Genomic DNA, 21,717 nt, shown 5'->3' with positions numbered 1-21,717 from the left:
CAGAGGGAACTTGCCCTTACCTGGTGGGGTTCCCCAATTTTCTGTTTGCCCAGGGCCCCAATAAATCTTAATCCACCATCAGTGGATAATCTCATCAGTGAGCGTTACATGAGCAGAAAGCCTAAAGGGCAGGACTTCAGATTTGGAGCAAAGGCAGGACTTCAGATTTGGAGCAAGCCTAAAGGCTTGGCTTAAAGGATCCCATAGGATACGACTAACATGAATACCGATCATTATGGCTGCCCCAAAACCCGACAGAAAACAGCGCTTTAAACTTGGTGCATTCCTGCACCAAGCCCAGCACCCACCAAGAAGAGGCATTATGTTAATTGGACCCGGTTCGCCTAACATCTGTATAGATTGGGTGATTTAGTGGAGCTATTTTGGCGCTTTTATCTAATAGCTGATTGAATCAGCTATTAGATAAAAGAACCATAAAGCCTTGCTGAAATGCCTGATCTATACAGACGCAGCGGAGCCGGGCCGAAGTAACCACGCTGCTTCTTCCAGTAAAACAGTTTATTTTTGTTTGTTTTTTTACATCTGTCAGCAGCTTATGTGAGATGCTTTGACTAAACAGCACAATATATCAAAGGCTTGATTTTTTTAAACATTGTCCTCCCTCATTTTTTGATGCCTCTGTTTTCAGGCACTAAGCCTGACATGCTCGGTTTTTAGGGTGTTGAGGACCCACAGTTCTGACTGAAACCAGCAGGAAGACCAAATGCTGCACTGCTGCTGACAATTTGGCCCAGGTGTATCATGCTGGACACCTAAAAACCAACATGCCCCAAATTAGTGAGTTGAACTTACATTCCCACTTTTGCTCTGCAAGGACTGGAAAGCCAGCATGCTGAACTAAGATGGGTCTGGTGTTGTCATATGTGGGTTGTTTCTGGGCTTTCTGTGCACAACATGGATTGCAAACAGAAACAAGCTCCCTTCTCTGAGCTCAGGTACTGAATCTCACACGGGGGAAGATAGTGTCCAACACAGAGGCAGGCAATTATTTTGGGTGGAGGGCCACTTACTGAGTTTTGGCAAACTATTGAGAGCTGTATGACAGGGCAGATAAATACTTATTTTCTAAATTTTTAGGGGCCCTGTGGGCCAGATAGAATGGCCTGGTGGGCTGAATGTTGCCCACAGGCTGCATTTTGCCCACCGCTGGTCAAACAGGCAGCTGCACTCCCTGCAGCTTCGCTGAGAGTCGATGCTGATGGTCAGGGATTCATGTGTTATGACTCCAGTGATACAAAGTAGTTTTCGGATCTGATGCTCACAACTCCCCACCTTCCTGAACAGGCAGACCATCCACCTTCCAGGGAGAATTTTCAGGGGGACTTTTCTGCCAACTCATATTCCCAAGTTTTCTTTTCACTTCCTGGATATACCTTCCAGTTGCCTTTGTTATTTTGATGGCTACAGCCAACTTTAATTAATTTGTTTTTTGTAGCTCAATTATTCCTTTCACTATAAAAGGCTGAACATATATGATATGATAATTACCAATGAGGAGTTGATGGGAACCCTTTGGTTTTTGACACTTGACTTTGCTAAGTTGAATGACTTCATTCCTTATTTTTCCTCCTCTTTAATTAAGAACTTCTGCTAACCAAGGTCTTAATTACATTTTTATTCAGCTTGCTTCTCCATAAAACTTTTTCTACACCATGTTCTTTTCCAAGTGATTAAGGTCTAGATCCTGAGCTACACAGCAAAGAACTTATATCACTGGGCAGCCCTCAGGTCAACCTTATGTGGCCCCAAAGAAGAGCTCTATAGAGAAATGGTACAGCACTGACATAACAGCGCCTGTACTACCCCATTCCCAATAGCCTAGAGAAAGGGGGCCACGATTGTGCTTTTCATAAATCCTGGTAGTCTCCTACTGCATGTCAGTCAATTCTTTGCAGACCAACAAAAACTTCTAATGAACTAGAAACTGAGCAAAACCCAAAGCTTCTCCTGGCATCAGCTGTCAAGCTCCAATGAAAACAATACGATGATAACAGTTGACCCCATCTGAAGATCTGTATTTTGATGTTCACCAAATGGAGGACCGGTGCTACCCTCCATTATGGTGGGCAGAAGGGAGCAGAAAGGGGAGAGAAAGTTATAAGGTTGGGAGCAGTTGCCTTCACGAGGCCTGAGAACACATTCGCTTGCTGCCACTTTTTGCCCTTACAAAAGATTTGATCCCAAAACCCACAGGGGAAAGAATGTGTAAGTCAGATATTAGCTGCAGTTAATCAGGAAATGTTGACCAAAGTCAATATACACCACGCTGAAGAACCAGCCCGGCATGTCTAAGCTTCCCAGAGGATATTACAAGTCAGGAAAAACCAAACTTGAAAACTTTCTAATGAAACTGGCTATCACTTTAAGCAAGCTTCCCCAATAAAAATGTTAAGCCCTAGCAAATGGCTTTCGCTTAGCTTGATAAGATCCTTCATTAATATATTTTTTGGTGTTAAATTATACTAAAATCAGCCTGGTTTAATTACTGTATTTTTGATGGAAATATCTCATCAGATAACGGCTTTGCAGAAACTAATCACCACACACTGCAGTCCTTAAAATGTCCATCAATACAGCATGCAAGAAAATTAATCCAGCAGATAAAACCTATAGCCCTCTGTCTGCCTCAAGAAAGATTTTATCATAGGAATGATTGGGCCCCTGTCATTAAGGATGTTTCCTTTTAGATAAATAGCATGAATGATTAACTGGTTCACTAAGCACACATACTGGAGGAAATCCATCATTTATTGTGTTCTCAGATACTCAAGTGTTCCCTTCTCCTAAGACTCCCAGTTTTACAGCAAACTTGTAATAATTTAAATCATTCTAAACAATCTAGTGCTGAAGACAACATCTTGGAGAACTTCAAGATGTAGACTTTTTCTGGACTCTCATGTCCTGCTCAACACACACAGTCAACCTAGCTTCCAAAGTATTTAAGGGAGCCCAAACCAAAATCCAGAGCAAAAGGTGTATCTAGTTTCTCAAAATTGGTGTCAGTCTGTACCAGAAAATCCAGAATTTGGGTTATGAATTAGAATTTGCCCAAGGAAGAAGGACAGTGTTCAGACTAGAAGTTTCAATTCTGTGCCTTAGAGACAAGGGTCAACCTTGGAACTCGAGTCCAGTTGATAAAACAGTATGGAAGCATCTCTAATGTATGACACTGCTTTGGCATTCCTTTCAGCATTTCAGCTAGCGTGGGGGCGTCTCATCTCTCGCACCACACAGTGGCAAGGGAGGGAGAATCCTTCTGACTGACAGACGCCCAGGATTCCGGGTAAATGGCACTGCGATCCAAAGGGAACAGCAGAGGAAACAGTCCGCTGCACCTCTTCCAACCCGGAGGTGATAGCAAGGGTTGTCCATGCAGTTAGCAGACAGACTCACTGACCCAATCCAGCTATTCTCCCAGCTTTTCCCCAAGATCTAGATCCATGCTCCCAGGCAGAGAGCTGCCAAGGTGTGGGCTCCCTGGCCCACAGGAATCTGCAAGCTTTGCTGCACTGCAGGATCATTTCACAGACAAGTAGGTGCCCCCCACAGTGAGGAATTCCCGGCAGCCCAGCACACTTGTTTCACTTAGTTCCACATAATTAATGTCAGTGTGGGAGGCCAGCTGAGTTATTTAACTCCTGCTGCCATAAAATAAATTCCTTTGGTTCTATTTCCATTTCCTCTCTTCACCCTAGACAGTCACAGCCACACCAGAGCACAGCAGAGTCCAGCTACCCTGCTGGCTTTTCCACAGGCAGAAATACCACCCCCAGCCCACCACACTCAACCGGACTTACCCAAGTGCAAAAACATCTGAGTGCTTGGAGAAGGGCAGCTTGTCCTCTTCCGTATCAGGCGAGAGCTGGCGGATGATTTCTGGGGCCAGGTGGCACAGCCAGCCATTCTGGATCCGCAGTTTATTCTCCCTCCTGAGAAGACAAAGAATTAAGAGCAAACGTGTTACTGAGATGCCATTTCAACTTTGCTTCCAGTGACTATATATCGCTGGCTTAAGGTTACAAGGCCTCGCTTCGTCTCTTCAGGGCAGAGTCCTGAACCTTGGGGTTTATGCTGTGGTTATTTCAGGGCAGAATTTAAACAGGATTTTAATCCTATTTAAACAAATAACAGGTGGAGACAAAATTATTGGCTTCCCTTTTGTCCCTGTTAGTTGTTGGGCTACAGTGCAAAGCTCTAGACATGAGGCACAGGTCAAACTGTTCATGGAATGGTCCCGCGGTGGAAGTGACAGGAAGATTAACTTCTGTCCTGACTGAACTGTATCAGGAAAGCAGTGTGAACAAAACTTGCACAGTAGCTGCCCTTTTTTCTCCCAGTGCTACCTGATCTTTACTTTAACCAACATACTGAAATTTCACAGGAGAGGGATGGCTAAAACTTTATCTAGTGACAATCTGTATTGGGAATTGCCACATGGTTCTGCACCTTGGGCATTAACAGCAATAGGATCAGACCCTGCAACAGAAGGAAGAATAGGGGCAAAGAGAATAAAAGGCTAGATGCTCATCTGTTGTGCTGGTGCAATTCTAGAGTCACTCCACCAACTTCAGTAAATGGCCTGAAAATTTGCATTGATGTCATGGAAGACTCTGCCCAGCACATGCTAAATCCATGAGAAAGAAAAAAAGATACCCTGGGGTTTCAGGCAACTGTTCTGCCAATGCTGACAAATAATATAGTAGTCAGAGACAAAAGAAAGAACAGTTTGACCAAACAGTTTTCCTCTCCCCATGTATCCAAAGAGCTTTGTACACAGGGACACAAGAAACACAAGCAAAACACAGAAAAGACTTTTCTGTGCCTCCTCAATGGAGTAATAAGGCACTGTATTACAAAATGGAAATCTGTAGGCAGCCTAAATGGAGCAGAACTGTCCAGAGAAAGAAGGGAATCAAGGAAATAAGTTCTATTATATGTAAAAAGTGAGGAGAGAAGGAAGGAGTCTGGGGTGATGTGTTTGGTTTTATTAGCAGGAGGAAAACCAGTGGAAATGTGGGACCACTGCTCAATGCATCTGGACATCTGATCACCGACACCAAGGAGAAAACTGAACTCCTGAATGAGTACTGCGCATCTGTATTCCCCACCAGCCTAAGAGGGATAGCCTGCTGAATGCAAATATTACACAGAATAGTCACAGTAGGGACGATGACCTAACAACAGTCAATATAGCGCTGGTGAAAGAACAGCTAGATAGGCTGGATATCTATAAGTCAGCAGGACCAGATGAACTCCATCGGAGAGTGCTGAACATACTAGTTCAAGGGTTTTCAACCTTTTTTAACAAGTCTACCCCTTCTGTCTCAAAGTTTCAGCTCATGTACTCCTTTATATTAAAATGATTGGGGGGGGGCTGAGCATGTGCATGCATGCATGTGCCCCCCCAACAGCACCTCCAGCAGGTAAGTCTAGAGGAGGGAAAGGGCTGGGGGGGGAGGGGGGGAACAGCAAATTGTGGCCCCTATGGTGAGGGAGGCAGTGGGACACAGACAGCAGCAGGGGCTGGGGTGAATGGGGTCCCGGCTGGATTGGGTTGTGGGACAATTGGAGCCTGGGTGGCTCATCCAGGGGCACGGGGGGGGGCTCCTGCCACTGCATGCACCCCAATAGAGGCCCGGGCCCCCCAATCTGTGCGCAGGGTGGAGGCAGCTGCCGCTGCATGCTGGGATTTGCATGCTGCTGCATCTGCCCTGGGAGTAGTATGACACCATGTGCATCCTGCAGCTAGGCAGGCAGGAGGTGCAGCGCAGCCCAGCAGTGGCAGGCATGTGGCATTGTGCCGCTCCCAGGGCAGCTGCAACAGTGCACAAATCCCAGTACGCAGCAGCAGCCATCTCTGCCCTGCACACATATTGGTGGGGCATATGCCCCCGGGCCTCCCCTGGGGTGTGCACAGTGGCAGGAGCCCCCCCTTCCTCTCCCACATATCCCTATGACCTTTTTGAGCACCCCAGAGGTACATGTACCCGTGCCTGAAAACCAGTGAACTAGCTGAAGTCATTGCAGGACCTCCGGTAAACCTCTTTGAGAATTCCTGGTGCTCAGGAGAGGTCCCAGAAGACTGGAATACTGTGCCCATCTTCTAGAAGGGAAGGAGAGAGGACCCAGGGAATTACAGCCTGACCTCAACCCCAGGAAAAATCCTCAAAAAATTTCTCAAGGAGTCCATATGCAATAAGCTAGTAGAAGGCAAACTTCTGAATAACAGCCAGCATGGTTTTGTCATGGGTAGGTCATGTCTGACTAGCCTCATCTCTTTTTACGACCAGGTTACTCACCACCTGGATAAGGGAGATGAGGTCGACATTATTTACTTGGACTTTAGGAAGGACTTTGATTTGGTGTCCCATGAGACTCTCAAGGTAAAACTAAGGTACTATGGGCTCAACAACTCAAGGGTCAGATGGGTAAGAAACTGGTTGCAGGGTTGTACCCAGAGAGTACTAATAGACGGATCTGTGTCAACCTGGTGGAAGGCAGCCAGCGGGGTCCCCCAGGGTTCGGTACTTGGACCAGTGCTTTTCAGCATCTTCCTCAGTGATCTGGATGTGGGGGTGAAAAGCACAATGACCAAGTTCACCAATGACACTAAGCTCTGGGAAGTATAGCCACGCATCAGGGTAGGCTGACGATCCAGGCAGACCTAGACAGATTAGTTAGATGGATGGACCAGAACTAGATGCTGTTCAACACTGAGAAATGTAAAGTGCTCCAACTGGGGAGGAAAAATTTGTAACAAACTTACAGGCTCAGTGGTGCTACGCTAGCTAGCACCATGTCCAAAAGGGACCTGGGGGTCATAACTGACCATAAAACGAATATGAACCACCAGTGTGATGCTACAGTTAGCAGAGCAAACGATACTCTGGCACACATCAACCAATGTACCACAAGCAAAACTAAGGAAGCTATTCTCCCGCTCGGCACTGGTGAAGCTGCAGCTGGAGTACTGCATCCACTTCTGGGTGCCACACTTCAAGAAGGATATGGAGAAGCTTGAGAGAGTCCAGAGAAGAGCCACTCGTATGATTAGAGGCCTGAAGAGCAAACCATACGAGGAAAAGCTGACAGATACAGGACTGTTCAGCCTAGAAAAGAGAAGATTTCAGGGGGATTTGGTGGCAGTTTACAAATATATTAGGGGAGAGCAGCAGGGGCAAGGCGAACAACTGTTCACCAAAGCGCCCCAGGTGAAAACCAGGAGCAATGGTCATAAACTCCTACAAGAAAGTTTCAGACTGGATATAAGGAAAAATGTCATGGTTCATGTGAGCAGACTATAGAACAGACTCCCAGCAGGGGTGGTGCAAGCACCTACACTGGAGATCTTCAAAAGGAGACTGGACGCACACCTTGCTGGGGTTATTTGACCCCAGCAGTCTTTCTTGCCCAGAGTTGGGGGGCTGGACCTAATGATCACATGAGGTCCCTTCCAGCCCTAAACTTCTGTGAATCTGTGAACAATGTAGATAGAATATAACATTCCATATATCTTCCATTGAGATTTTGAAAACCAAGCAGGGAGCTGGGTGTATAACACATTCCTTTCAATGGAAGTCATACAGCTACATTTTTGAATTGCCTTAGAAAAATCTCTGAATATGATTCTGCACATATGTATGTGAGAGTGCCGGGATATATGTGGTCATTCAATAATGCAGTCCGCTAAGCTGGATGTAATTATAAGCATCTCTTTTACCCTTTGCTTCCCTTAGCCTTATCCCTGCAAATATTTTTATGCTCTTCACACTATGGGGAATAGCCTTTCAGTTCCTTCCCACTGAAATGAGGGTTCAAGGTTTGCTGTTTCAGCACCTTGGGAAAAATAATTTGCCCCTAACATATGTTTTTATCAGGAGTTCTCAAAGCACTTCACAACTAGGCAGAGGAGCTGCACCGTTCAGGCCATTCTACAAATGGGGAAAATAAAGCACAGTGCTGTTAAGGACCGACTTGTGCCAGGTGCTTGGCACAATCAGTAAAAGAACCCTGATGACAAACAATGATGCATTGCCATAATATGAACTGTAATAACAGTGAAGTGCCATGCCTGAGGTCAGACAGAAAGGCAGGAGCACAGAAGGAAACAGAACTTCCAAGTCTAGTCAGAAGCATCCAGCTCCAGTTATCCATCAGTTCATGCAAGGCCCCGTTCATGGCTATTGTGATCCACTGGGTCTCTAAAGCCTTGTATCTTCTACCCAAGAATAACCTTTATGTCACTGGCCTGGCCTGAAAGGACATTTCTTAATCCATGCTGGCACCAGGAGAGAATGCTGAGCTCCCCAGCCTTGCATAGCGCTCAGATGATTAGCATCCATCAGCCAAAACATAGCAAAGGGCACAATTTTGGACCCAGTGCGCAACCTTCTCCCTCACAAGAGTCCTGTTTATTGAAAACAGATGCCACATTAAATTGAGCAGTACTCCCCAGGGAAGCCATCTGACAGCAATTAAACAACTGTCAGTTAATAAACTGAACTCAGGTCAGCACTAGTGAGCAGTGGGGCCTGCAAAAAGCACCAACTGTCTGCTCTGCAAATGCATCTCAATCAAGTCAGGCACCTGGCCTGAGAGCTCAGCAACTGCACCCTGAGCTCCCCTGGAGGCATGAAGGGACCCTGTTTCTTCTGAGCTCAGCTCCTGGATTGCTCTGCTTTCTGGTGCTGGGGGCATCAGGTGTGACGTTGCACTGATGAGGCTCACAAGTCAGAGACAAAGACAGCATTTAGACTGCTGTTACAGTTATCCCATCTTGTTGACAAATAGTTTGGAAGAGGGCTCACTCCTTTCCCCTAGGAGCAAGCTTTATGTTGTCATATTGCCTGGTCTGTCTTCTGGTGGGACCTCAGACGCTCCAGATAGATTACCAGTGTTGTGTTAGGACACCATCATTAACCAGTCCTCACCCTGGCTTAGAGCCAGCATCCACCTTGATTAATAAAACAGAATGCAGAAATAGTGAAGATCAATTTCTATTTTCAGCCACAAAAAATGAAATTCCTGTTTCTTTATAGGAGAACACAAAAGAACAATATCTAAAGAAGCCTAAATCTATTTGATGCAACCCCCCTGGGCCCTTCTCCCCCTGCTTCAGGCACCCGTGTAATCAAGGCAGCGTTTGGCCCATACAAGTGAGTAGAAGCAGTGTTCATGTTCTAAATAACGATTCCTCTCTCCAAAACAATGAGCCCCCCACTTCCATGGATGGGCTGCTGCCTGGATTACTTTTGGCTATGAGACCCTTGATTTACAGAATCTGGATGCCTACACGTTTTAAGTGCAATCCCCATAGAATCAACTAAAGCCACTTTCTGTCTGGCCCCACAGATCGATCCTTGACTTTCCTGCATTATCGCACCGTTTAGCTAGCTCACCACCCATTCCAACTCTACCAGCTCCACCCATGCCACTCCAGTCAGTCTTCACAGGCCACACTTCCATCTTTCTATCCTAGAAGCCACACACAATTCACGCACACCATTTCCCCAGAGCACTCAGCCGATGTTGCTTGTAAATTGGCCGCCCACGAAGGGTGGCCCATCCTCTCTCTAATTCTACTTGTCATGTCATACTTCATTATAATTAGCTGCCCCAGTAAATGTATTTGCCAATCTTCTCACTGACATTACTATTAATCCTGAGCCGCTTCCCTGGCCAACCCATAGCCCATGAATTTCACTTCATCTTTAATCCTGCCTCCCTGCTCCTCAGCTCATCTAGCAGTCATTTCCTTTATCTACTCAAGGTCTCTTCAAATCAATACAAATATATTACAATCATTTAGCAAAGAAAAGTACCAGGTAGGTTTTCCTCCCCCTTTCGCCTTCCAAGCTGGAGCCTAAGCAGGTATCACTGACACTTGAACATTTCTCAATAAAGTAACACTGTTCTCTACTTGAACCTTGCTTCCCAAGTCCCACTGCAGCTGCCCAAGGAGTGCAAAGGTCTCCCCTCCACAAAGACAGATGTGTGTTCATAAGAGGAACAGCCCGCAATCCCTTCCCCAAGGCAGCATGGGGTAGCAAGTCAGTATTACATAGTTAACCTGCTCTGACAGCTAATGTGGTAAAAGCTATCTTGATGGAACAGTACTTCCCCAGGCTGTAGTGTGTTGTCTAAAAGGCAGAAAGTGGCTGGTATGACTGATGGAACGACTATTATGTGAGGTGACTTTCAACACCTCTGTTTCTTCTCTGATGTTTGCTGGTCTCCAAGGGGGAAGGGACAGTTCTACATCACAACACCATGATCCAAGCCTATTCTATAAGGAGCATAAAACAAAAGGATTTCCCACTGAGTTCAAGGAAAATTCAAATCCGGATAGAAACTTTTCATTTGGGCTCAGTTCTAACTTACCTCTTTCTCTCATCTCCTCTTACTCCACTCTTAGGCCAAAACCAGTGAAGAATTACAAACTCCCAAAGCAAATACTGTCTGCTTAGATTCTTCTTGCTATTCAAGAAGTTAATGTGCTTTTGTGTGGCGGTATATATACAACATACACATGCTCTCTCACAGTAGGGCTGCTTTTGCCATTCCTGTTCTAGTCTCTATCTGGATTAATTTGTGCAACAGGGCAAGAAAAGCTAGTCATTTATTTAGAAAAGTTCTATTTTTACCAGAAAACTCATCATTGTTACCAGACTATGTAAGCCTGTGTGAGGCCAGCTGCGCTTTTGAAGTGTGATTCTGACCTCACCTATGCTAAGAGAAGCTTCCCTAAAGTCAAAGGAGTATGCAATGGTGTCAACGAGACTTGAATCCAGCCTTCTCTCTGTGTGGCTTTCTCAAAAAGCTCCCTCAGGCAGATAGTAAGAAAAACCATCAAAGATGTAGGTCTATTAGAAATCTGAACCCCAACACAGTATATGAAGGGACAGTGCTGCAAATTCAGGACCATGCAAGGAGTTTATTCAGCTGATTAAGTTCCCGTCCTCACTCCAAAAGCCTGGCAGGTTTGCTTCATTTCAGCTGCATAGGAGCGTGCCATGGCAATCAATAGCACTGGCGATGCTGAGATGCTTCTGAGCTCCAGGAGTCAGAGGTGAGAGTGCTCCAGTATGGAAGGGAGGCTTTCAACTCCCACCAGCGGGCTTTGATTTTCTTCACTGGTCCGTGTGCACAGCTCTTAATTACAAGCTGCTGTTAAGCACTGAGGTCAATTAAAAACCTACGGAAGTAGCTCCCACTCTGAGTTTGAGTTCATGGCTCTCCTCTGCTGATAGGCAAAGAGGGAGAGAGGAACAGACAACAGTGCAAGGAGTACTCGGTGCACAAGCATGCAGCCCTCTGAGAAGCAAAAGCCTTGCAAGATGAGAGTACCAGCTTCCTACATGGAGTAGTGTGTGAGCTCTAGAAAGGTCCCTTCTCTTAGGGACTGCCTGGCCCTCTTGTTTACTCTCTACCTCTCCTCCTTAGACCAAAGACTTTGACCAAATCATGCAATACAAGGGTGGGATTTAGTTGTGAAATTTTGCTCTGGGGCCACATTCAGACTATTCTGATGTTCAGGTGCATTCAAGCCTGGGTTTTTAGTTTTAGGAGACTTCTGGTAAACAGGGTTGAATTCAGGGCTTTAATAAAGTCGCAAACTTACTGATTATGGGATTCTTGCCAAAAGCTTTGCCTAGCTTTGTAAATAACCTGGCCATTTTGATTAAAGTGAATGAGCATTATTGATTCAGACTTTGGCAAAGCTCATGGACTCAAATAAAAAAAGAAAAGAAAAGAAAAGAAAGAAAAGAAAACTAAGTCAAAAAGAGCAGGAGAGCTTTGAAAACTTCACAGCTCCCCAGCCCCTTTCCTAATTACAGAGCAGTCCTACTCACTGCAACCATATTTTGTCAAGGAAAAATAAATAAAAATTCCCTCCTAAACTAAGACTTTTCATACCAAAGTCACTCCAGAGCAGATGATCATATTAAACCTATTATTCAGCTAGGCCTGGGCCCTTTTGAATGCACCTATGCTGTCAATGCATTCTGTCTGACGTTCTTGCCAACTCAGGACTGGTCTTTGCAAGAATAGGTGGATTCCTCCTTCATGTTACTAACACATGATGACTGACACCAGAGAAGACTGCAAGAAGACAAGGCAGTTTGGAGTTTCACACGTATTATCAAGTGGAGATAAACCCAAAAGTTTTTACCCTGATCTGCTAAGACATGTGAAAAAGCTACAAATGGGCTTGTCTTGCTGACGTCTTTACCTGCTGTTAGTTAACTTATCACTGGGTAAGAACACATCTTGTTGTCCTGCTGAAGAAAAGCCTTCAATGATTTGTGCATGCACCTGCCACTGTATGCACTCAAGGCTGATCTGTGCCAATGCATCAAGTACTGACCACGTACAAATTGTCTGCATACTCTGAAGATGCTCAACCTGCAATATTTATAAAGACAAATCCCTGGTTCCTCTGTACAGCTCTTGGCAATATTGGGGGCTTAATTTGGTTCAATATAGGTCTCAGTAAAGGGGCAATTATATAGTACAAGCTGTGATACAGTGTTAGAAGTGCAAAACTTAAGAGAAGCTTTTAGGATTAACCTCTTGTACCACATGTGGAAAGAATGGAAAAGGGAATGCGAGGCCATTTTGAGAACCCTGAGGAACTGATCAAGTCCATTTGCCACTATAATTCCTAACAGAATTCAAATGGAAAAATAAAAGAAGTTGGTCAGTGGCAGATGCCATCAGCTCCTTCCCTTACTCATACATGAGCTGCAATCACAGCAAGCCTCAAGGGCTTGTACATGATCATGAGTAAAAAGGTCAATCAGGAAAGCCCACTCCCCTCATGCAGGATGAATCTGTCTGAAGCAAAGATAAAAAGAGAAATCAGATCACCACACATGTTCCACTTTAGAAAACTGCAGTGGAATAGAGCTACAAAATTGGATTTTTTTCATACCTTTGAAAATGGAGAATTAGTTCAGACCTTAAGGACTGCATGTCAAAGCAAGGCAAAACATGGAAACTAAACAATGCTGGAAAGTCACTGAGGTAGGGGTCTTGCCATCACCTGCATGTATATAGGACAATGCTTGCTGTTCTTGACCCTCACATTACAGGAGTGCTTGGAGGCCAGCCGAGTGAGGGCCTCATTACATTTAGTTGCTATACAAACTTATAGTAGATGACAGTCCTTCCTCAAATCCTGAGCTCCTTCTCCATCTCTCATCACTCCCACTTGCTTTGTTTGCCTGCTGTGCTCTGTTGTAATAAGTGATGCTGTAAACTCTTTGGATTCCCTTCACTGGAGCCCTTGTGATCTATTATACAAACCATGGTCACCCTAGTATGGGGAAATAAGAAGTCTTCGTTCAAGCAAGATGCTCCTCATCCAACCATTTTACAGCAACTGAAAGGAGCCCAGATAGCATTGCTAATTACTTCTCCTGTTCCTTTCTACTCTCTCAAAATACCACCCTCAGCAGAAGAAACCTGCAATTTATGCTACCAAATAAAAAACAACAACAACAAATACAAGGGAAGATGGGTTTTGATAAGAACATTAGCAGAGCCCTGCTAACAGCAAACACAATAGGGCATTCAACCAGCAACAATCGCCTAGCACAGGGGCCTCTAGTAGGCTTGAGTCATGCAGAGAGTGGGGGTGGTTTCCATGATGGGCTATTTTAAAAATATACAGGTAGGAGCAACCTCAGGGCACATACAACAATTTCATTTCCAAGTGCAGGGTAAGTCCTGTTAGGTAGAGAGAATTTGTTATCCTCAGTCTTTGAAATGTGGGAGGGCCTGCAAAGGAATAAGAAAGTGTTTCCTTCCCATAAGCAGTTGCTGAACTTTGCATCAAAGGCCTTGCCCATCCCTGTAGGCTTGTCTAATCCTCTGATATGAAATTATCCAACCTCACTGAAACCAGGCAGTATATGAGCTTACGAGGCACATTGAGTTTGACTGGAATAAATGACACGATGGCTACGTCTACATCATCAAAGGAATGCCCAATGAAGCTCCTCAGAGAAGCGTGGAACGTTTGCTCCACATGCTATTCCTGCATGGGATGGAACGTAGCCAATGTACGGCTCTGTGAGGAGCATATTCTAACATACTAAGGAAGTTTAATATGTAATTAGAGATAATATGTTTGATTATATTCTTAGTTATAAGTGCGTACCAAACTTCCAGGAATCCACGGCTGAACTGAAAAGAAAAATGATGGAAAGAGCTAAGTAGTAGACAAAGGAAGGGGACTACTATGAATATGTTAGCATAAGAAGAAAGGTGGAGATGGTAGGAAGAAAATTGGAATGCCAACCACTGGGCTCCAGTATGTCTAGAAAAACCCGCTAAGAATGGACTATGGGTAAACAAGGAATGCAGGTGTTGCTTTTGGGGAAAAACTAGATAGGCATGTAGGTAGATCTGATCTTTTTTTTTTGGAAAATGAGCACTGCAGAAGAAAATAACATAGCGAGAAATCTACAGAGAGAAAACAGCAAGAGAAAGAAATTCTTTGCTCCTATTAGTTGGATCTGTTGGAGGCTCCTATTAGTTGGATCTGTCTCTCTCGCTGACCCAGTTGTAAGTATTCTGATCAAATACTTTTACTACTGTAACTGTAAGGTCCTTCAGTGATACAGGCATTCTTCCCTCCCCGCACACTCACTGATCTAGGTGTGGTACTGAATGGCCCTGGGGCCATCTCTCAGAGAAGCATTTACATCTTTAGAAATTGTTTGTTCGCTGCCTACAGGGTCAGGAGTCCTAAGTCTGTCTTGTTTTTATGTGGGTCCTTCAACCCCAGGAAGATACATATACAAGAGCTGTCACATTGCTCCTGGGACCTAAAGGTGACCTATACATGTGCTCCAGGGTATGTGGGTGGGGAGGGGCAGGGGGCATTTTAATTAGAGTGGTACTCAAGAGCCACTCTAATTAAAATGCCTGAGCATCTTGTATGTTCAGCATCCTGCATTTCAAAATGGCAGTGGGGGCACTTTACCCAAAGCTCGTTCAATGATCATTAGTTAAAGCATCCCCACCATCATTTTGAAATGCAGGATGCTGAATACATGAGATGCATGCTGAATACAAGAGGGAGTAAGAAGAAGGCACCAGGTAACGGGGGGTCCCTACAGGACAGGCTTGGCAATCTGGCGACTGCAGCAAAGGAAAAAGCTGATCTCTTCAATAAGTTCTTTGCCTCCATATTTCTGAGCAGGGACAGGGACAATCTGCTATGCCTAGGGTCAGAGACAATCTAGATAGGAAACTCTTGGAGGGGCTGGACATGTATAAATCAGCAGGTCCGGATGCTCTTCATCCCAAAGTACTGAGGGAATGGGCGGGGGTCATAGCAGGGCCCCTGGCACGGCTGTACAAGCGCTCATGGTGCTCTGGCCAGGTCCCAGAGGACTGGAAAAGGCCAATGTGGTCCTCATTTACAAGAAGGGGAGAAAGGAGGACCCGGGTAACTATAAGCCAGTCAGTTTCACCTTGGTCCTGGGGAAGACCTTTGAGAAAATTATCAAGGAATACATCTGCGGGGGCCCAGCATGGGAGGTAATGCTCAGGGGCAACTAACACGGGTTCACTGCAGGCAGATCCTGCCTGACTAACCTGATTTCCTTTTATGACTAGGTCACAAAGTCCTTGGATGTGGGTGCTGAGGTGGCTATCATCTACCTGGACTTCAAGAAAGCCTTTGACACTGTTTCTCACCCCATGCTCATAAAAAAAAAAACTAGGTGACTGCAGCATTGATGCCTACACAGTCAGGTGGGTGGCAAACTGGCTTGATGGTCGCATCCAGAGAGTGGTGGTAGACAGGTCATTTTCAGCCTGGAGGGATGTGGGCAGTGGAGTTCCCAGGGCTCGATCCTCGGGCCTGTGCTATTCAACAACTTTATCAGCGACTTAAGAGGTGGGCATGGAAAGCACGCTGTCCAAATTTGCTTATGACACAAAGATGTCGGGAGAAGCGGGTGCGCTGGAGGGGAGGGACCGAATCCAACTAGATCTGGACAGGTTACAGAGGTGGGCGGATGAGAACAGGATGGAATTCAATGCAGACATGTACAAGGTGCTGCATCTAGGGAGAAGGAACCTGCAACACACCTAAAGGCCAGGGAACACCCTTCTCAACAACACAGTGGCTGAAATGGATCTTGGAGTCATTGCTGACTCTACGATGGACAAGAGCTGCCAATGCAAGGAAGCCGTCAGAAAGGTTAACTGCACCTTGTTGTGCATCTACAGATGCATCACAAGCAGGTCCAAGGAGGTGATCCTCCCCCTCTATGCAGCACTGGTCATGCCGCAGTTGGGAGTACTGCATCCAATTTTGGGTGCTGCACTTCAAGAGAAATGTGGCTAACCTTGAGAGGGTCCAGAGGAGGCCCACTCGCATGGTCAGGGGGGAGCAGGCCAAGCCCTACGAAGATAGACTAAAGGGCCTGAATCTATTCAGGCTCCACAAGAGAAGACTGAGAGGGGATCTGGTGGCTGTCCATAAACTCACCAGGGGGGGATCAGCGGAAAATAGGTGAGGCTCTGTTCCCCCGGGCACCACCTGGGATAACAAGGAATAACAGCCACAAATTGAGTGAGAGTAGGTTCAGGCTTGATATCAGGAGGCATTACTTGACAGTTAGGGCTGCCAGGCTCTGGAATGGGCTCCCAAGGGAGGTGGTGCTCTCTCCTACCTTGGGGGTCTTCAAGAGGAGGTTGGATAGATATCTGGCTGGGGTATTATGACCCCAGCACTTGTTCCTGCCCAGGGCAGGGGGTCAGACTTGATGATCTGTTCAGGTCCCTTCCAACCATAGAAACTATGAAACTATGACACTATGCTGCAGCATGCTGGAGTGTTCTAATTAAAATGCTCCAGCAGACTTGATTAATTGAGTCTGCTCCGACGCGTTCTAATCAGAACACATTGTGGGACACTTGTATAGGCACTCTAAGACATCAGCCAATCAGGCAGGAGAAGAAAAACACCTAGTAAAAGAATAAGATTCAGCATTCTTTAGATACAACTAAGAGGTGGATGATGCGTCATATATATTTTTAACTGTGTGAAACAGCCTTTTGTATGAGTAGTCAAAGCAAGATTTGAATCCAAAACTTTCAGTTCAACATGAAAGAATTCTATCACTTCAGTCAGATTACAACATTTTTTTGCATACCACCCCTTCCCTCTCCCCCAACGTAAGACACACACCTTGTTTTGGGAAGGTAGAATGAAGAACAAAGATTTTTCCAGTGTCTTCCCTGCCACAGCATGGGCTCACCATGCCTGAATTCAGGAGGGGCTTCTGGCTACTCAGCCACAGGCTGCTGCTGATCTGCCAGTGGCTGCAACAGGGTTAAAACTAGTTTTGCAGTTGCAAGGAGAGGGTGAATGACCCTGAGGACTAGATTCCACCACTCCTACATGCAGCTGAGAAGGGAGCACAGACCCTGAAAGCCATTCTAGCATCCCCAAGCCTCCATTCTAGTACAGAAATCAGCTCTCTCACTTAACACACACTCCAATTTTAGAGGGAAGAATGTGCTTGGTATGCAAGTATATATACAGTAGTCACTGGCAATGGTACACTCTTATCTTGGAGCATAGTAATTCCCAGATTCCCAGAAGGTAGTCCATGAGGATCTACCAGAAGGTAGTCTACCAGATTCCAAGAAGGTAGTTGTGAGGTTCTTCCCAGAAGGTAGTCTGTGAGGTCCACAGATCAAGCTAGAGGCCACTCCAACTTTTCAAAAAGAAGTTGGGTGATAAGAGTAAGGGTGGTCTTTAAAAAACTGAAAATTAACAGTGGCCTGTTGCTAGTTTGGGGATGGTGACCAACATAGACCAGCTATTATAGTGGGCCATAAAACACAATCTGCCAGCGAGTCACATTTACAGATTCAGCATGGAGTGTGCACTGACCACCATACTCTTAATCCGTCAGAATGTTTAGGAAAACTTGTGCTAAAAATTTTAGATGATATAATTATACAAGCGGTAACGGAAGTCTCACTGAGCAGCTAACCACTTAACTTGACAACTAATATGCCAGCGAAGGAGTGGGGGGAATAGAAATAGGTGGCCCATTATCTCTTTCTTTAATCCTTTGACTTTGACACACCATAATTACAAAAAAGATTAAAATATGCAGTTTATCTCACAGACGGCTTTGCAATAAAGCAATAATTAACCACGGCAAATCTCTACAATACTAAGGATTTCTTTTTTTAAAATTTAGACAGAATAAAATAAATTCAATAAGTTATATCTAAATGAGAAAGCACCCAAAGTGGAGATTGGCTTAAACTGGTTTCATCGTAAATTAAGGCAGTTCACATTGCTCTAGAGGTGGTAACTGATAGAGTAAAACAAGGAAAGGAGCATATTGGAAGTGACCTTGTTCTGTGCTTCTTTTACTCACATGTAATGAACCATATACTGAAGCAAAGCAACCCTGTTTGGACTACTGTGTCTCAGTAGAGACTGAACAAAGAGCTATCCAAGGGTAACAGGTCCCTGATTCGTTTGCCCCTTTCAATCAATCAACTGGCACCACTGTTCTTTTCAGAGCACGGTGTATGTGCTGATGAATTCTTTGATGGCTGCTGAGTACAATGCGCAACTGACAGTCCTGCCCACAGGTAGGGCACCATCCATGCTCTAGCAATGCTCTGAATCCAAGCAGCAGATTCTTTTCTCCTCTGATGCCAGTCATCACACAACTTGATCCAGTCTGCCTTGCAGCGCCTCGCTCCATCTGCAAGCTGACTCTGCCAACCAGAGCGGCATTCTGCACTCCTTCCCCAATCATTCACAGAGTCTCCAAAGGATGCTAAGTCATCTTTCCAAGCATCCTGACCTGTGCAGCAGACTGCCTCTCTTCTTAGACCTTTCGCAGGCTTCAGAGTACAGCACATTCTTCAGGATCCTGTGATCCAGCATTCATTTGGCATGACCAAGTCACCTGTGTCTTTTCTTACTAATCAATGTTTTCATGAATGACATACCAGCATGACTTACCACTTCCACATTTGTCACCCTGTCTTGCCATTTTATTCAAAGATAAGGTGGGGGCACAGGAGGGAAAGTGGCAAAGAAAGTGGCCCAGAGAATCTCGCTGACCTGGCAATGGGGCCAAGGCCTGAAGAGGGGCCAAAGGCAGCCACAGTAGGAGATGCCAGAGCCAGAGGGGCCTGGAGTTCTCAACTGGTCTGAGGTGGGGCCTGGGCCTAGGTGAGGCCAAAGGTCCAGGTGGGGTCACTGCCGGAGTGAAAAGAGTCAGAGAAACTGAAGCCCAGAATGAGGATGGCAGTGGTAAGGCAATCAGAAGTGAAGGAGGGTTTGAGAAAAAGAAAGCTGGGGCCAGGGGATCTGGAGGACAGAGACTGAGCCCTGAGAGAGGCAACCATGACTGGGGCTGGACAGCTGGGAGGTTGAGAGAGAGAAGCTAGGGCCTAAACTTGTTCTCGGTATGACTGAAAACTGCGCCCTACTGGGGTTTCAGGTCATGGTGGTGGGACTGCTCATGGTGAAGCAGCCCTTAAAAGTGCCACCGGGGCCAAACCTCCTGAAAGGGTGAGTCAGGGATAGCCTAAAACCTCAGCCCCTGCTGCTTTGCAGGTTACCCCTTGGCGGGGAAAGGCTAGGGAAGTATACCCCAAAATAAAAGAAAGAACAGGACCAGATTCTCTGGAGGCCCAGGCAAGGGGCTGACATGGAGCAGGACCCGATCGCAGAATCATAAGAATTAAGGGCTGAAGGGGACCTCAAAAGATCACTGAGTCCAACCCCCCTGCTCTAAGCAGGAATAGTGCCAAGACCAAATGATCCCAGCAAGGTGTCTGTCTAGTCTCCTTCTGAAGACTTCCAAAGGTTGGGGACAGCACCACCTCTTTGGGAAGGCTATTCCAGATTCTGGTCACCCTTACTGTAAGCAAGTTCTTCCTTACATCCAACCTAATGACCAGTACGAGAAGGGTCCAGAGGCTCAGAGAGGAGCCTAGAGAGAGAGTGACACCAGAGGGGCCTAGAGGCCTGGACAAGAGGCCAAAGAAGAGCAGGACCAGATGGCCCAGAGGCCCAGCCAGGATCCAGGCAAGACCAGGGTCAGAGGCCCAGAGTGAGGCCTAGATAGAGGATCGCCCCAGAGGTGGGGCAGTCCCGCATTCTCCGCGTCATTGCTGGCCTGCTCTGCTCACCTCAGCGTGCTGCACCAGGGTCTACTCGCCTGCCACAACTTGATGTTACTTGAGGTTCCACTGGAGGATGTTGTTCAGTGTCTTCCAAACCCTGGGCACCTTGGTTGGTGTTTCTTCTGTGGGTCTCAGTCAGATCTGGATGTGCTGTGGGGCACTGGCTGCTCCTCCTGGGCAGTCTGTCTCCACCCCGTTTACCCAGCTGGTGGTACAGGTGTCTCCAATCAGAAAAGGAATAACTTAACAATACTCAAACTGAAATTCTCCCTAGGGTGAAAATGAACAAGGCAATGATGCTCACTACATTGGGAACTTCTTCTTTGGCGTTTTCTCTGCTATGCGTGGGATATACCGTGTGCCCATCATGTAACTTTTGTGTCGGGGCTGGGACCCCAAGAGCACTAGGCTCTGGATCGGCTGGCCCCTGGCCACATCTGATAACACCCTATGGGGTGATTTCCCCTGCTCTTGCTTCCCCTACAGGCTTGGTGTTGCCCACTCTCGGGTCTCAGAGCCTGAAGGCGTGACGAGTTCTGTAGCCTGGCTCCCTGCTGGCCTCATTTCCCTGGCAGAACTGGTTGGCGCATCCTGGATTGCCTCAGTCCCATGCCCTGGCCACCCGGCATGTACCTGTGGGTCACATCCAGTGCGAGTGCAGTCCAAGCCCCTGGCTCCACGTGGGTTCAGTGGGTTCCAAGCCCCTGACTCCATGGGCAACTGCTGCTCTGCAGGAGCCCAGCCCTTTCTTACCTCAGTCTGCTCAATGCAGGCCACCTCCAGTTTGGGTAGACTCCATACCATTAAGAGCTGAGAGCTCAGGTGCGGTAGGGAAGCCCCTGCCGCAGCCCCTGCCTGCTGTGCTGCCCGGCAGTTCGTCAGCCTGTGGCTCCGCCAACCCATACTGGCTTCAGGGGAGGTGTTCAGAGGCACTACCAGTGCTCCCTCCTTCCTCCTCTCCTGTGTGTGTGTCCGGCTGGCTCTTTTTATCCTGGAAGCTTTGAGGAGGCTGACCAATCTGTGGCCCTGCTTCCGGCTGTGGAGAACTGGGGCGGCCAAGTGCAGACCAGCCACCTGGAGCCCAGTGGCACAGTGAGTGGGGCACAGACCTGCCACAGTGGGAGCACAGGGGTCCAGCTGCCCAATGAGGGCCAGGAAAGAGTGGGACTAAAAGGGTTCAGCAGCCCAGCGAGGGGCGAGAATAGTGAGGCCCAGCAAGGTGCCAGAAATAGTTCAGTGGGACCACAAGATTTCAGAGGCCCAGCAAGGGTCCAGGAACAGAGAGAGGCCAGCAGGGTCCACAGGCCTAGAGAGGGGCCATGTGAAGAAACCAAAGGGTCTGGCAGCCCAGAGAGGGGTCAAGAGTCAGACCACGGGGCCTGGCAACCCAGAGAGGGGCTGGCTGACAGACTGAAAGGTCTGAGGACCCAGGAAGGGGCCAAATGAGAGACCAAGGGATCTGGCAGCTCAAAGGGAAGTCAAGAAAGAGGCTGAGGGGTCTGG

General features: G+C 46.7%; 1 protein-coding gene across 2 annotated transcripts in view; it reads right to left on the bottom strand.

The window, feature by feature from the left end:
- The window catches only part of KSR2 (kinase suppressor of ras 2), a 317,481-nt gene that overhangs the window by 17,720 nt on the left and 278,044 nt on the right, over positions 1–21,717 (bottom strand). For both annotated transcript variants that reach the window (XM_059713555.1, XM_059713556.1), the window contains exon 18: positions 3,819–3,950. In XM_059713555.1, coding sequence (XP_059569538.1) covers positions 3,819–3,950 — 132 coding nt within the window. The remainder of the gene's footprint in view (positions 1–3,818; positions 3,951–21,717) is intronic.

The sequence above is a fragment of the Alligator mississippiensis genome, chromosome 10 (genome assembly GCF_030867095.1).
Source record: "Alligator mississippiensis isolate rAllMis1 chromosome 10, rAllMis1, whole genome shotgun sequence".
Classification (NCBI taxonomy): domain Eukaryota; kingdom Metazoa; phylum Chordata; order Crocodylia; family Alligatoridae; genus Alligator; species Alligator mississippiensis.
This window is presented reverse-complemented; position numbering and strand designations above follow the sequence as displayed.